Source organism: Rhynchophorus ferrugineus, unplaced genomic scaffold, assembly GCF_030347505.1.
Source record: "Rhynchophorus ferrugineus isolate W39M unplaced genomic scaffold, kcgeb_rfMv2 rfM2, whole genome shotgun sequence".
Taxonomy (NCBI): domain Eukaryota; kingdom Metazoa; phylum Arthropoda; class Insecta; order Coleoptera; family Curculionidae; genus Rhynchophorus; species Rhynchophorus ferrugineus.
In genome coordinates this window covers 5,471,037-5,485,951 of record NW_027472581.1, presented here as the reverse complement: position 1 = coordinate 5,485,951, position 14,915 = coordinate 5,471,037, and the positions used below count along the sequence as shown (strand labels likewise).

Sequence of the window (14,915 nt, the reverse complement as noted above, 5' to 3'; positions counted from 1 at the left end):
GTTCTTCTGCTGTGTGTCTAATGAAGATCACCCATACCTAATGATGTCTTATACGTTGAGTTACTATATGAGTTACAACGCTTTTTTTGAACTTATATTGATTCTGTCAAACTGCTTGTTCTAAAATCTGCCAATGTAAAGTTCGGTGATGTAATACCACACATTTCAAAAATAAATCAACTAGTAGCTGAACCCATAAATGTTCAAAAATATTTAATTTGTGCTGACAATATATTTACTTTAATTTTGCAGGGTGTGATATCGGCAAGAAACAAGTTAACCGATTCAACGCCTTTACAAATGGCCGCTGAAGGTGGCCACGCGGAAGTCGTTAAAGCATTGGTTCGCTCTGGTGCTTCTGTAACTGATGAAAATAAAGGTAGTATTTGATAGGGTAGCCTGTTCAGTAAGTTTTGTCTTCGATAAAAGGATATACGAGTTCAATGAAGTACTTTTTATCAAGCACTATCTATCCTATTCGCCAAATTTATTTTTTCCTGATTATCGGACATTTCCTGAGGGAAGCGTATTTATGTCCAGACAAGGAATTAGATGGCTGCACGTATTTTTTGATTATTGGTGAAAATGTGAAGTATCAAAGTAACCGAATTTACTTAAGCTAACTGTTAAATTCGATGGTTTTAACAAAACAAAAAAACCGTTATATTATTTAGAATTATTGAATTATTCAATGTATCGTCACGGAACACTCAAAATTGCATTTTCTACATTTATTACTTTTGCAGTTATATTTGAAGAAATGTGTTAAAATATGTCAAACACTTTTACATACTAATGGTGAAATTAATTCGGCATATCCCAAGTGTCAGTGTTGGTTTCAACGATTTAAGAGCGATGATGTTGATGTTAAGGAGGAACCAACGTCTTGGAAAACCAAAAAACTAAACAACTAAAACTAAGACCAAAAAAGAAACAACTAAACTTTAAACTCTTACCTTTACACAGCTTTTCAGGAATTTGCGATATATCAGAATGCGATAGAAAAGGTCCAAAAACTGATACCATATGAATTGACTTAAAATGACATTCTGAACCGTTTCAACATCGCGGTTTCATTTCTTGTGATGTAAAAAAGTTCCATGATATATTGTGACGCTAGAGAAAAGTGAATCTTCTACAACAATATAAAACTCAAAAAGTAATGTGTCGGTCTAAGAGAGCCATATACATTGACACTAAAGCGCAATATTCATGACCATATATTATTAATATACTTATGGTAAGATCAGCAAGGTCTAGTGTAGCAGCAAACTCTAAATGAAACTATTTTTAATTCTAATTCAAATGACGCCAACTGAGTGAAGTGTACGGCATATTTCTGCAAAAAGTCCAGTAATAGCAAGTAACAGATACAAAGTCATCATCTTGTATGATAACGGTTGGCCATTTTTTTGTAAAGACACACAGTTGCTGTATGGTATTGAATTATTGCTAGAAAGGTTCGAAAAACTTGTATTATATAAAATGGAAATAGACTGTCAAATATGCGGAAAAGTCCCGGGCATTATACATAGATGGCGCTAGTTTAATTGCATTAACCGCTTTATCAGTTGGTATTAACCTTCAAAAGAAAGCTGTTAAAATTTCATGTTATTCTACTTATACGTTTGTGAGTTATCGTGCTAAGAGTTTAAGTATTTTTTGTTATTTTTGAAACAATGGATTAAAACAAATTTCGTGAATAATTTTGCTTTGCTTCTTGATGGGAAAAATATCGCTCAAGCGAAGCAATGGCTTGAAAAGTGGACTCCGCCCAATCAGACATAAGAATAAAACGTTGGTTTACTGACTTCAAATGTGGTTGTAGTGACACCGATAATGCAGAACGCAGTGGACGTCCAAATCATGTGGTAACACTAGAAAATATTCACAAAATCGTTTTGAATGATCGAAAACTAAAGTTGCGTGAGGTAGTTGACAATTATGAGAAGGCTCTGTCCAAAGTGGGTGCCTCGTTTGCTCACTGTTGACCAAAAACAAAGACGTGTTGATAATTTCGATCAGTTGGCAATGTTTAAACGTAACAAACCGGAATTCTTCCGTCGATATGTGACAATGGATGAAACATGGATCAATCACTTTATTCCGAAGCCAGAATGATTAGCATCTGAGTGGACAGCAACTGGTGAAAAGCCTATTTTGAGGCAATAGATAGATGGTTTTATAAGAGCGGTACTGAAACGTTAGACAGGCGCTCGAATGATTGCGTGGCTCTTGATGGAGATTACGCTGATGAATAAAGCCAATTTTGAACAAAAAAACGCACAAGGGACTTTTCGGTCACTATTTTACATGTTTTTTCATTAAATAGCTTTTTATATTGAACAAATGATGCAATCACGTAATACATTGACTAATGAAATACATATGTAGTGTTTTTTAGTGACAAAAGAAGACAGAAGTTATTGAGTTGCTTAGTATATTACAAATTCTTAATAATCATTACTAAACTGTTCTGTTTTGTGCCTAATTGATAGGAGGTTTTACCGCTGTTCACTTGGCTGCCCAAAATGGCCATATGCAGGTTTTGGAAGTACTGCGTTCCTCTAATAACCTACGGGTCACCAGTAAGAAACTAGGTGTCACGCCGCTCCACGTAGCGGCGTATTTCGGACAAGCTGACACGGTTCGCGAATTGCTCACCCACGTACCGGGCACGGTCAAATCTGAACAGCCCAACGGAGCATCCCTAGTACCAGCTCTGGGAAATGAATCTGGAATGACGCCGCTGCATTTGGCTTCTTTCTCTGGCAATGAAAATGTCGTCCGTTTATTGTTGAATTCTGCTGGTGTACAAGTTGATGCGGCTACTCACGAAAACGTATTGTCTTTTTCTTTATTATTAATTATTATAATATTAATTTGTTTATAATCAGGGTTACAATTCAATGCATCTGGCGTGCTATGGAGGCCATGTGACGGTAGTGGGTTTATTGCTGAGCAGATCTGCTGAGCTACTTGAGAGTAAGGACAAGCATGGAAAAACTGGTCTGCACATAGCGTCTACTCATGGACATTATCAGATGGTGGAAGTACTGCTAGGTAAAGTAATGATTGTCATTCTTCTACAAGAATCCAGAATTTTAATAAGGATATAATGTGTTTCAAATTTTATTCGGAATGTTAAGTAATACTGCTGTGAGCCAAAAAGAAACTTTAACTCCAAGAAATAAAATTGAGGACAACCATTGAGAGATAAAAACTAGCGTTGGGAACTTTCGACTGAAAACAGTCGTATATATATAGAAATATATAGAAAAAATACTAATCCATGACATAATTAAAAGTGGTCGCACCATAACTACTACACTACTACTACTACACTACTACTACTACTACTATTACTACAGCTGTTTTAAATAAAGTAAATGTTTTGTTTATTATAGAACAGATATATTTTTTTAACAAAAATCGAGAGAGCAATCGTATTATTACCTATCGCAATATTACCTATTATTGCCATAAAAACAGTCAAAAGTATTTTACTATTTATCATTCATAATTTTAATCTTTTCACCCTAATACATTAACTATCTTGAAAAATATCGTTTCAAAATGCTGCTCTATTAATATACAATATATTGTTGTTTGCAAGTAAAAGACCAAAATATTCATAAATATATATGTATTACATATATATCTGTAGAGCATAAATTGGGTACATTTTTGTCAAGGTCGTGGCTAGGAGGACAGAGCCAGAACGTTAAAAATCAGTCGAATGAAACTAGTAGAACCAAAAATAGTAACTAAAAGTATACGACTGAAACAGTCGATAGTAAATAGTAACAAAATCAGTCGGACCGAAACTAGCGACTGAAAACAGTCGACTCAAACAGTTACTGATAAAAAGCAGTAAAATCAGTCGAACCAAGAGGTTCGATTAAATAAGAGTTAAATAAGATAATAAGATATAATAAGATAATAAGAGTTAAATAAGAGTCTTATGCTTCGATCTTTGGTTGAATGGCTAACTTATCTAAATACTTATTTTCATACTCTTTAGATACTTATTCATTGAAGCTGTACTATAGTGCGTTTGTTAACAAAAAAAAAACAATAATACTCAGAGACATCATTAATTGACTCGATTGAACTGCATTTCTTAAATTTATTGAGTTAAACTGACATATTCTGTTTTACGATATTTGTATGGAACTAAGCATCGACCATAGTATACGTAAATACATTCCAACCATAGTATTTTTATTTGATATATTAATTTACATCTAATAGAATTATTGAAGACAAATTTACTACAAACGAATTATACTCATACATAGTTTTAGTTAATACAAATATTAACAATATATTTAACATATATTTAACAAACAAATAATGTTATCTGTTATACGAGTATGAGTCATAAAATGTGAAGGAAGACAGAACTTTTGTATAATAATGTTTTACCTTTTTTTCTCATATAATACATAAAACAAACCTCCTTAAAGAAGCTGGTTATGCCTTTTCTGAAAGGTTTTCAATGTTATTCCAGTTAATAGTAAAAGAACAAAAACCCTTTTAAGACGCTTTGTTTCATTTCTTTAGTAGCCGCTTATCTTATATTATAGAGTAGGGAAATTAGTATTTTTATTTTATTAAAACAATATTTACGTGGTATATAATAATAAAGTTTGTGTGAAAATAGTAGTATATATAATTTGAAGCTCCATAAATAATTTGACATAAAATAGTATAAGAAGTGTTAATGAACTTAATAAATGTTATCAGGACAAGGTGCTGAAATTAATGCTCAGGATAAGAACGGATGGACACCCCTTCACTGCGCTTCCAGAGCAGGATGTTTCGATGTTGTGAAGCTACTGACAGAGTCTGGGGCTTCACCAAAAGCTGAGACTAATTTAGGCGCAGTACCAATTTGGTTTGCAGCATCTGAAGGCCACCATGATGTACTAGAATATTTAATGACTAAGGAACATGATACTTATTCATTAATGGACGATAGAAGGTATGATAAAGTACATTTTCTTATATTAATATATAACTAGGTTGTTTAGTAAATGTTGCCGATTGATGAACAATGTTTCTACGGTTGGAAATAAATTTAAGAATTCATACAACATATTTAAACCAATAATTGTATGAGCTTGGTAGGTATTTTTTCCTCTCAGTGGTAAAGATGAAGAAAATTAACTTTATGCTTCATCCCTTTATGTTATCAACTAAAAACATTTTTAATTTATTTAATTAATTACATCTTACATTAGATATGTTTAGTAAAATCTTATTTTATAAACGAATTTATTACTACTGTTGTGTTGTACATGCATTAAGCGACAAGTAAGCCAGGAAACTAATATACCAGTATGTATTTTTCAAATTAAAATAAAACTAATATACTTAAACAAATGTTAAAAATACGCTTATAAACTATAAGAGTTCGTATGGTTTGGCTGGTTTCAATCTTCTGATAACCTGCATGTTGTCAGAAGATTGAAACGAGCCAAACCATACGAACTCATATTAGTAGCAGTAGCTATATTGTTTCCACTTTGATGTGATTTAGCTACTTTATTTCTTGTTTTAAGGCCAAATCTTGAATCATTTCGGATATTCATTTAATTTCGTAGAACTTTGCTTTGGCCGCGTAATTACTAGTTTAACCAATTAAAGCTACTGTCGAAATTGATGCCTAGGGATTTAGATGATTCTGCTTGAGGAATCGGGCATCCAAGGCAATACCAAGTTATCATTAGATAACAAGGTATTGCTGTATGAGTCTATACTCAAGCCCATTTGGGCATATGGAATCCAACTATGGGGTACCGCTAGCAAATCTAATATATCCATCATTCAACGGTTCCAAAATAAGGTGTGGCGTGCCATTGTTGATGCTCCGTACTATATTTCAAATAAAGTGATACAACGCGATATTCCTCTAGAACCTATAACGAGTGTAATTCAACGTGTTTATGTGAAGTACTTCGAAAGAGTGTCAGTGCATCCCAATGTACTCGCTAATCAGCTAAATATGCGAGGTGATAGTGAAGTGCGTAGACTAAAACGTTTAACTTCACCTAATCTTATTACTGGACATATGTAGACTTTAAAATAAGCTTTAGAATAAGGCTAATTAATTAAGATAATATTTTATACAGAAGATTGCTTAATGAAGTGAATTTCTACATGCCATGTATATATAATATAGGCATAAGAAATACTTATTGCCAATGGGGCAGATTGTGGACTCAGGAAGAGTAATTAAAAAAAAGAGAAGTCATTTTATCGCAACGCAAAATTAACATGGACGGTGCTAGTCTCTATTCCATTTGTAGATCTTGTTCATTCCTACTTGTACTTTTTCCACAATCTTAGGAAGAAATTTCATTTTAGCGATGATAACTGTATCGTCGGCAAATGTTCCAAGTACTGTTTCTTTTATTGTTAGGATATCAGCCTTGTAGATCAGATACAGGAGTGGTCCGAAGATAGTACCCTGAGGAACTCCATCCGATATAGCTTTAAGTGTTTAGAATACCCATTCATGCGAGCAGTAGACTGTAATTACGCGGTAGCAATTTGTTAAATTCGTAGATTAATCCCAAATGCCATTGCCAGTCAAAAGCTTGTGAGACGTTGAGGATTATTGCAGGGCAGTATTTCTCTTCTTCGAATGCTTTTTCAACAACCGCTGTTATTCTATGCCCTTGGACGATTTTTTAGTGGTAATTTCAAAATTCAAACTGGAAATCTTTATTTCTGTAAAAGGGTTAATACGTTTTAACAACAGTTTCTCAAATAATTTTAATATCGCAGGTAGCAGCATAATTATAGGAGTTAGTTATATGTCAATATGATAATTGCTTTTCGTGGCAGCTCTTTCAATAAGTCAGGTGAAATATCATCAGTGAAATCAGATTTAAAGCTACATTGGGCTGATAAACATGATTTGTATTTATTGTAAATTCCATGTCATTCGGTTGGAATACGTTAGCTAAATGTTCTGCGAATAATTCTACTTTTTCATCGTTGCGCCGAACTCGTTCATTTTGATCATTTTTAATAGGCGAATTGCTGTTTTAGGTTTGTTTACAATTTAATGGTATGTTCGAAGAATCACAACAATAGGCCAATACAAGAATTTATTTTGGTATCGCCTGCGCCAGTCGATACCGCCGCCAAATTGTCCAACATTTTGATAGTCCTTTCAAATAAAGAGAAAGAGAGAGCTAAAGATCTAATAGCCGCGGGAAAATTTTGCGAAGGAATGGCCACAGAGCTGCTGGCGTTAGGTAAGTTAATTTTTATGAGATCTTGAGTATAATCTTAACAACATATTCCAATACAGCTGCTGGTGCTGATTCGGCTGGTAAAATATTGACAGCGACCGACAGAAGAAGTGTAGAGTTTCTAGACGTCCTCATTGAAAACGAGCAAAAGGAAGTAATCGCCCATACGGTCGTGCAGCGTTATCTCCAGGTAAAGAATAGGTAATTCCAAAAAGGGATACATTCACTTATTAATAGATGTACAACTTCACTTTTCTCTTTTGACTCAAAATTGTATTAAAACAAGGTGTGCAAGTCAGGTAGCGTATGAACTTAATTTTAACTCTTTTATAAGGTTAGTGTTTTGGTCAGTCATAGCCTAGGTTTTATATGCCAACTAGCGACCCGCCCCGGCTTCGCACGGGTGCAATGCTGATACTAAATTAAATACACTGCAGAAAAAATATGAACGTTGTATATAAAAACATAGCGGCCCGCTCCGACTTTGCACGGGCATAAAATATATATGCCTATGTCACTCAATGAAAACATGATTAAAATCGATCCAGTATTTTTGGTTCATTCATTACTGCCCTTGGCCTGCACGCATTAAATTTGGAGTAAAACAATTCCTCTTCCCCTATACTTACTATGAAGATTTCCTGCTATCTTTGGAATATCTAAATTCATACAATTTTTATTACATTACAAATTTTTAAACGCAAATTTTAAATTTGTGATATCTCCGAAAATATTTGTTTAATTTACATGCTGTAAGGAACCATATTGATCTATATTAATTGCACACTGTATTTAAGGTACTTAATTTGATAAGGATTAATGCCGTATTGCTTAAAATAGCTTCGTAAATAAGCCATTTTCTCACGTAAAAAGTAAACAATAAAAATGGTTAATGTGGGTTATCCCTAAAAGATAAACATATACCATCGCGGACTTTTTTGTAGACCTTTTTATGGTGTACAATACTGTAGTACATTAATTTGATCTAACTCGTAGGGTTAGGCAGCGTTTTTGCTAATTGCTAAATAAGCCTAAAAAAATAGGTTAATTTACGACATCACGTTAGAAACCTCTAAAATTAGCAATGTTGCCTTAGTATATTATGTATGTATTATACATATAAACCTTCCTCTTGAATCACTCTATTGAAAAAAACCGCATCAAAATCCGTTGCGTAGTTTTAAAGATTTAAGCGCACATAGGGATATAGGGACAGAAAAGGCGACTTTGTTTTATACTATGTAGTGATGATAGAAATATACGTTAGTGAAAGGGAAATTTACAATACTTAAATTGTATTTTGATGTCTACGCCATCCATAGGAAAATGTTTACACCCATATTAGTAAACATCAATTAGTACTGCGATTACTATATCATTATTATAACTTTATTAATTTTATAATAACAAACTTAATATTGAATATTACAAAAAATATGGACAATCAAAACACAAATGTTTTAGTTTGAATTTGACATTGGTCTTGATAACATATTTATTCAATTGGCAGTAGTATATTCCTTCTGTCGTGATCATCGAATCTGAAATTGGTAATAGGGTTAAGATAAAATAACTATAGTCTGTCCAATAAAATAACAAATGCACCTCATTAAAGTTTATATTGGAACTTTTCCGCATAAAATTTAAGTTTTGGTTTATTTTGACTCGGACATAATGATATTAAATATAATTTATTTTAACATTGTAGTACATCTAATGCATATATTTCCGAAGGATTTAAGTTAGAGATAATTAAACTTTATTATATTTAAATTTAACTTTTTCCTCACTTTTTTTCTAGTTTAGTTGGAGTGTTTGTTAAACGACTTAAACTAGGTAGCGAGCCCCAGATCTTGAAACATTTCTTAATTTCAATAATCGTTTTTTTATTCCTATTTTTCCTCATATGAGCTGTACTTTTACTTGTACTAACCATTATAATACTCATATTTTTTATGTTTATTTCTTGTTTCCTTCGTACCTGTGTTTCCTTGTTAAGGTCTTTTCATATCGCTAAATTTCTGCTAAGTTTCCTTTGTTGCTGCCTGCGTGCATTTTTCATTATAAAATTAGATTTAATCATTTTCACTGTTTCATTTGCCATATCAGCAATACAGTTAGTAATAATTCTCTCCTCGTAAATTCAAACTACATCTAAAACCTGCCTAAACAACTACACAGATATCTATGCACATATAGTCTATTAAATGTTTACTTGTTTATACGTCATCGAAATTATCATCACAATAGTTTATGGGTTAGAGTTTTTGAGAGTAGGTAAAGAATTTTACATACATCTGACAACCGGACGACTTTGACTAATAAGTTACAATTTACATTCCAAAAGGGGTTATAAATCAGTTTGTTATTTTAAAAAATGCACAAAAATTTGTTAGCGAGCTATTTTTGCTAAAGTATTTGCCAACAAATTTTAGATATTGCGGAATGCTTGAATTCATGAAATTATTCGTAAAATTCTTACCGTTGAATACCGTACTTTACTGAATTATCAAGTTGAGTACGAATATTTGTGGAAATCGTTGTGAAATTGAAAAAAGAAAACAAGCTATAATGAAAAGAATGTACAGATGTCTCAAAGTATGCATAGTGATCCCAGTTGAAGTCGAACAAGAACGGGAGACAGTTGTCATTAAATAATGAAAAAAAATGTTTCTAAAAAATGAAAAGCATCTATGAGGATGAAAGTTCCAGTCAGAAAAATATATTATCGCTAAGAATGGTTTAATAACCGGAATTACTTGAAGCATATTGAAAATACAAATTCTAAAAAAGATATGAAACTTTCTATAATAAATAATTGATTAATTTCTTAAGACATTAGTTTAATGTATTGTAAAATGATTTTTAAGAAAATTAATTTAACAGCAGATCAACGAAGAAAACATTTTAAATAATTTTAACTAACTCCGTTGTTATTTAGTGTGCACTACCAGTTTCTTGCACAATTTATCATCAAAAGCAGCCTTGAAACGTGTGTTAGTACATTGTGGATGATTGCAACATGTAGATATGAAACAAACTTATGAAAATCTCAATGTAATCAAAATTAATTACACAATTATTAGATGCAAAAATGTAATTGCTCTTCTGATACTTTTTGAGCAACTAAAGGGATTTACAACATTTCCATGCTTTATTGCTTTCATTCATATAGATGGGATAGCAGAGCCAGGAAACAATTTTTATATAAAAAATAATGTTCCGTAAGAAGACATCAGACTGAAAGTTAACATTTTATATAAAATTATAGTATACACTGAAACGATTATTCTACTAAAATTGCATATAAGTTATTAAAGCCGCAATCAATTTGTGACCGTGAATTACTCTTGTTTTTGGAATTTTTAAAGAAAGTGATATGATATATTACGGAGCGACTTAGAATTTATCAAAATAATCAAAGGGCTAAAATAATCTTTGCTGGTTTGATATGTTGACCTGTAGTAATTATAACTGATATTTTGAATAATTTAGTGGACATCCGACAACCGGAAGGCGACCAGCTATCAGACTTATGCAAAATTCTTGAAAGCAATAGTGATAAGAGGTTTTAACTCTTAACTATAAATTATTGTGGCTGTATAATTAACTGTAGGTTTTAGATACACTAAAATTTTAAAATAAATTATATTTAATGACATTTTTGTTCAATTATTTTATTTAGATTAGAATTTTTTTGTATATCAAATCCAAACTGAACTAAAACTCACAGTTGAAGCGGCAACATTTCAATGTTTCGACGTGATTAATACCCATGATGCATTACTAAAAAACTTTGAATAGACTATACAAACTCTTGAGGATTAGTTCGGACTCTTGTGGATTGAACCTTTTACGATTTTATTTCGTGTTATCGTTTTAATAAACATATTATTAGTAAATGTTTTGTTCTAGGAACTCTGGAGAGGAGGTCTCAACTGGACGGCGTGGCGTACGCTTCTTCTGTTCGTGTTGTTCATAATCTGTCCGCCTGTCTGGATAGCGTTCACGCTACCTCTAGGTCATAAGTATCATAAAGTGCCCATTATTAAATTTATGTCCTACTTAACTTCACACATATACTTGATGTTATTCTTGTTGATCGTTGGTATCACTCCACCGTACCCGACCATAAACAGAACAAACTTATTGCCGTACTGGTATGAGTGGATACTGCTGGTATGGTTAAGTGGACTGTTACTTTTTGAACTCACCAATCCCAGTGATAAAAGTGGTTTGGGTTGGATCAAGATCTCGGTGCTACTTTTCAGCATCTTCGGGGTGGGCGTCCATCTCATGGGCCTACTGTTTATCGAACGAAGATTCTGGCCAACGCTGATGTACTGCAGGAATCAACTTTTCGCGCTAAGTTTTCTCCTGGCCTGCGTGCAAATTTTAGATTTCTTATCGTTCCATCATCTGTTTGGACCATGGGCTATTATCATAGGTACTACCATATTCATCATTATCATTTTTTTCTTTCGCGTGTTAACTAAGAACGATTTTAGGTAACTTAATGAAGGATCTGGCTCGATTCCTGGCTGTGTTGGCCATTTTTGTGTTTGGATTTTCGATGCAGTTCGTTGCGTTGAATCAGCCATTCGAAAATGGAAAGAGAGTGCGACGCTCTAATGAAATTTTCAAAGATGGTGAGTTATGTTTTTACTAAAGTTTCATTTTATGCTATAATTTCTTTAGAAATATTACTTTGATATAAATCTTGATATATTTTTTACATAACCGAGGTATTTTTTAGAGTTATCGGACAATTTCTTGACAATTATTGTCGCACAAAATTGATTTTGCGTCAATATTTCCATAAGAGTTTGTTAATCCATGTTGAATATGAATTAATTTCAAAATAAAATGATTCTCATGACCTGTTGCTATTAAAAGTTCTTTATAACTCTAGAAAAACACCATAATATATTGTTTTGTTTATTATAGGAAAATTGTAGTATAGGTGCGCCTAAATATAATATTTTATCGTAATTAACTTAATTTTTATTAATCTTTTAGTGTTTTATTACATTCTCTATAAATTTTGTGTTCAATATCATTAATTTCATATCATACGGGTTTTGACAGGTACAGTCTATATTTGTATTTAAATATCTATGGATTATATAATACATTGGCTAAAAAGTGACTGATCTCAACGGTAAATAACTGCTTTAGTAAATTTTAAAAGCAGATAGTCAAGATTATAACAAGTATTCTCTAACTATAAGTCTCTAACTAAGTCTCCTAGCGGAATGGTCGGAAAAATATTTATAAAAATTATAACTTCAGCAACATAATTTTTGGTTTTGCACTTCGCCAATTTCTGGTAGAAAGTAATAGAGATAGAAAACCTGCGTTTATGCTTTTATTTACACTGTATATGTTTACTTCGTAAAGCTTCAACAGCTGACCTGTTTCTATCAAAAATTACTAACCTTCTTCAGGCGCTATTCCTTTCATTTCAGAAATTCAAGATATGTTCCTACGGAGATGTCTTTCCACTACTCTTCAACATAGTATTTGAAACAATTATGCTAAAAGTATTTAAAAGATACATTGCGTTTTATATGATGCTATAAACTTCTTGGTCGTTCTCATATTCAAAACATTCTAGATAATGCGGGTGATATGTTGACTGATATTTTAGCCTTAAACATTTGAATTATTGTGTCATAAATACTACATTTACTGCATTTATAACAGTATAATAACAGTAATGTATGCAATGTATCTCTGGTTGTTTTCATAATTTCAAGATAAACTGTAGATGAATAAAGAAAATGTAATTAACAAATTATATATTATATGAGGCTGCTAAACTATAATGTTTTAAAGGATTTATAATAATCCTTTAAACTGTTGCTTTAACTTGGTACTGTGTATTAAATTGCATCGAGTACTAACTCCATGTTGAAGCCTCACTGATTTTACTTTTCGGTATGTTTCATTTCGTCGAAGTGTGAACAAAAATGTTTTCCAGTACCGTGAAAATATTGGGATTTGTACCGAGTAAATCGCATTTGCCGGAAGATTTACTTTTTGCATCAATTTGAAGTAAAAGACGGCTGAAAGTAATCGAATGCTCTGTGAGCCTTATAGCAACCGTGCCCCATCGATGTCAATATGCGAGTACTGATTCCGATGTTTTAAAAGTAGTGATTATGACACAGAAGACTAAGATAATTTTGGAAAGGCATAAACATTTTGTGATTACTTATTTTAAAATTTTAAGGCATTACTCGATGATAATCAATGTAAAACACAAGAAGAATATGCAGAATTATTGGAAGTAACAGAAGACATAATGTCTAATTGCTTAAAAACATGGGAGTGATCGAAAATCTTGGATATTTTGTGCCGTTTGAATTAAAGCAATATGTCTATTGAAACGCACTTGGTCACCTGGCAAATATGGTACCAATATTTCACAATGAAGTTTGAAATTTAACGCAATACTTTAAAACTAATTTATATGCTTAATATCATATAATATTATTATTTCTATAGAAAAGAATTATTAGTATCTAATATTAGTTTAACCGCTCACTTTTTAGCCGATATGTTATGAATATTCAACTATATATATAATGAGTTTTGGAAAAAGTAATTATGTTTGCTTATAATTTTTTTTTTCAAAACGAATTTATTCATATGAATTTCAAACAGTAATCGATGACATGTTCAATTTTGTTAGGTGGCCGTTTGTCAGTCTTCTGATAAAGCCATAACACGGCCACTTCTGATATTTCGGAGTGAAAAACTGAACGAAGTATTCGCAAACCTCTTTTGAAGCCAATGGGATAGTGAAAACTGCTGGTTTAGCGAACGCATCATAACTTCTAAGTCAGTATTTGAATATCTCAAAATTTCTGCTAAGTGAATCTCATCTAACATTTTGCATCATGTTTCTTGGCTACAATCGTCTGTAAAATTTCTGGGATTTTTTCCTTAGAGTTTTATCACCAATAATCATTCATTTTCAAAGAAAGTTCTATTTTATTTTGTTTAAGAAGCGATTTATCATTACACCATTTACAAATGCAAACTTGTACCTAGTTAATTTTGGTCTACAGTGTTACGTAAACGGTTTAAAACGGTTTTATGGTCGATGTTAACTCGTTGGTTAAGAATTTCATCGATTTTTTCAACGATTGGATGGCAGTGAGGAACATTTAATGAAAACAACAAACAAACCCAATTTGAACAATAGCGTAAACGTAAACACTTCACAATAAATCTGCATTGCAAGTTCCCTTTTTGAAAGTGAGAAAGAAGTTATGGAAAGTTCTTACTAGAATCTTCATTCAAAGCAGGCTAACTTTTGACTGACACTATCCGTCTATCTTGAATAACATATGAGCTGTTTACTTTCAAACGCAATAAAAATAGGTTTCAGTCAATATTTATTACAATAGTTATATGGCTTAAAAGCCATATATTAGAAACAACTAGCGTTGGGACCCATTGAGTGAAAATAGTAGAAACAATCGATAGTAAAAAACTACTACTAGAATGAAAATAGTAATTACTAGTACAGTCAGTAACACACTTCGGCTGTCTTTCTAGTCGTAATAACAGACAGAGAAGTATGAATATTAAATAATATTGAAATGGAAACTGGCAAAGTGAAAAAAGGAATATAAT

At 32.2% G+C, this 14,915-nt stretch overlaps 1 protein-coding gene across 6 annotated transcripts in view; it reads left to right on the top strand.

Annotated features, from left to right (window-relative positions):
- nompC (no mechanoreceptor potential C) overlaps positions 1 to 14,915 on the top strand; it is an 81,370-nt gene that overhangs the window by 53,532 nt on the left and 12,923 nt on the right. For all 6 annotated transcript variants that reach the window (XM_076394714.1, XM_076394713.1, XM_076394712.1 and 3 more), the window contains exons 18-25: positions 253 to 379; positions 2,499 to 2,842; positions 2,898 to 3,063; positions 4,750 to 4,987; positions 7,063 to 7,271; positions 7,328 to 7,458; positions 11,184 to 11,715; positions 11,777 to 11,917. In XM_076394714.1, the coding sequence (XP_076250829.1) occupies positions 253 to 379; positions 2,499 to 2,842; positions 2,898 to 3,063; positions 4,750 to 4,987; positions 7,063 to 7,271; positions 7,328 to 7,458; positions 11,184 to 11,715; positions 11,777 to 11,917 (1,888 nt within the window). The remainder of the gene's footprint in view (positions 1 to 252; positions 380 to 2,498; positions 2,843 to 2,897; positions 3,064 to 4,749; positions 4,988 to 7,062; positions 7,272 to 7,327; positions 7,459 to 11,183; positions 11,716 to 11,776; positions 11,918 to 14,915) is intronic.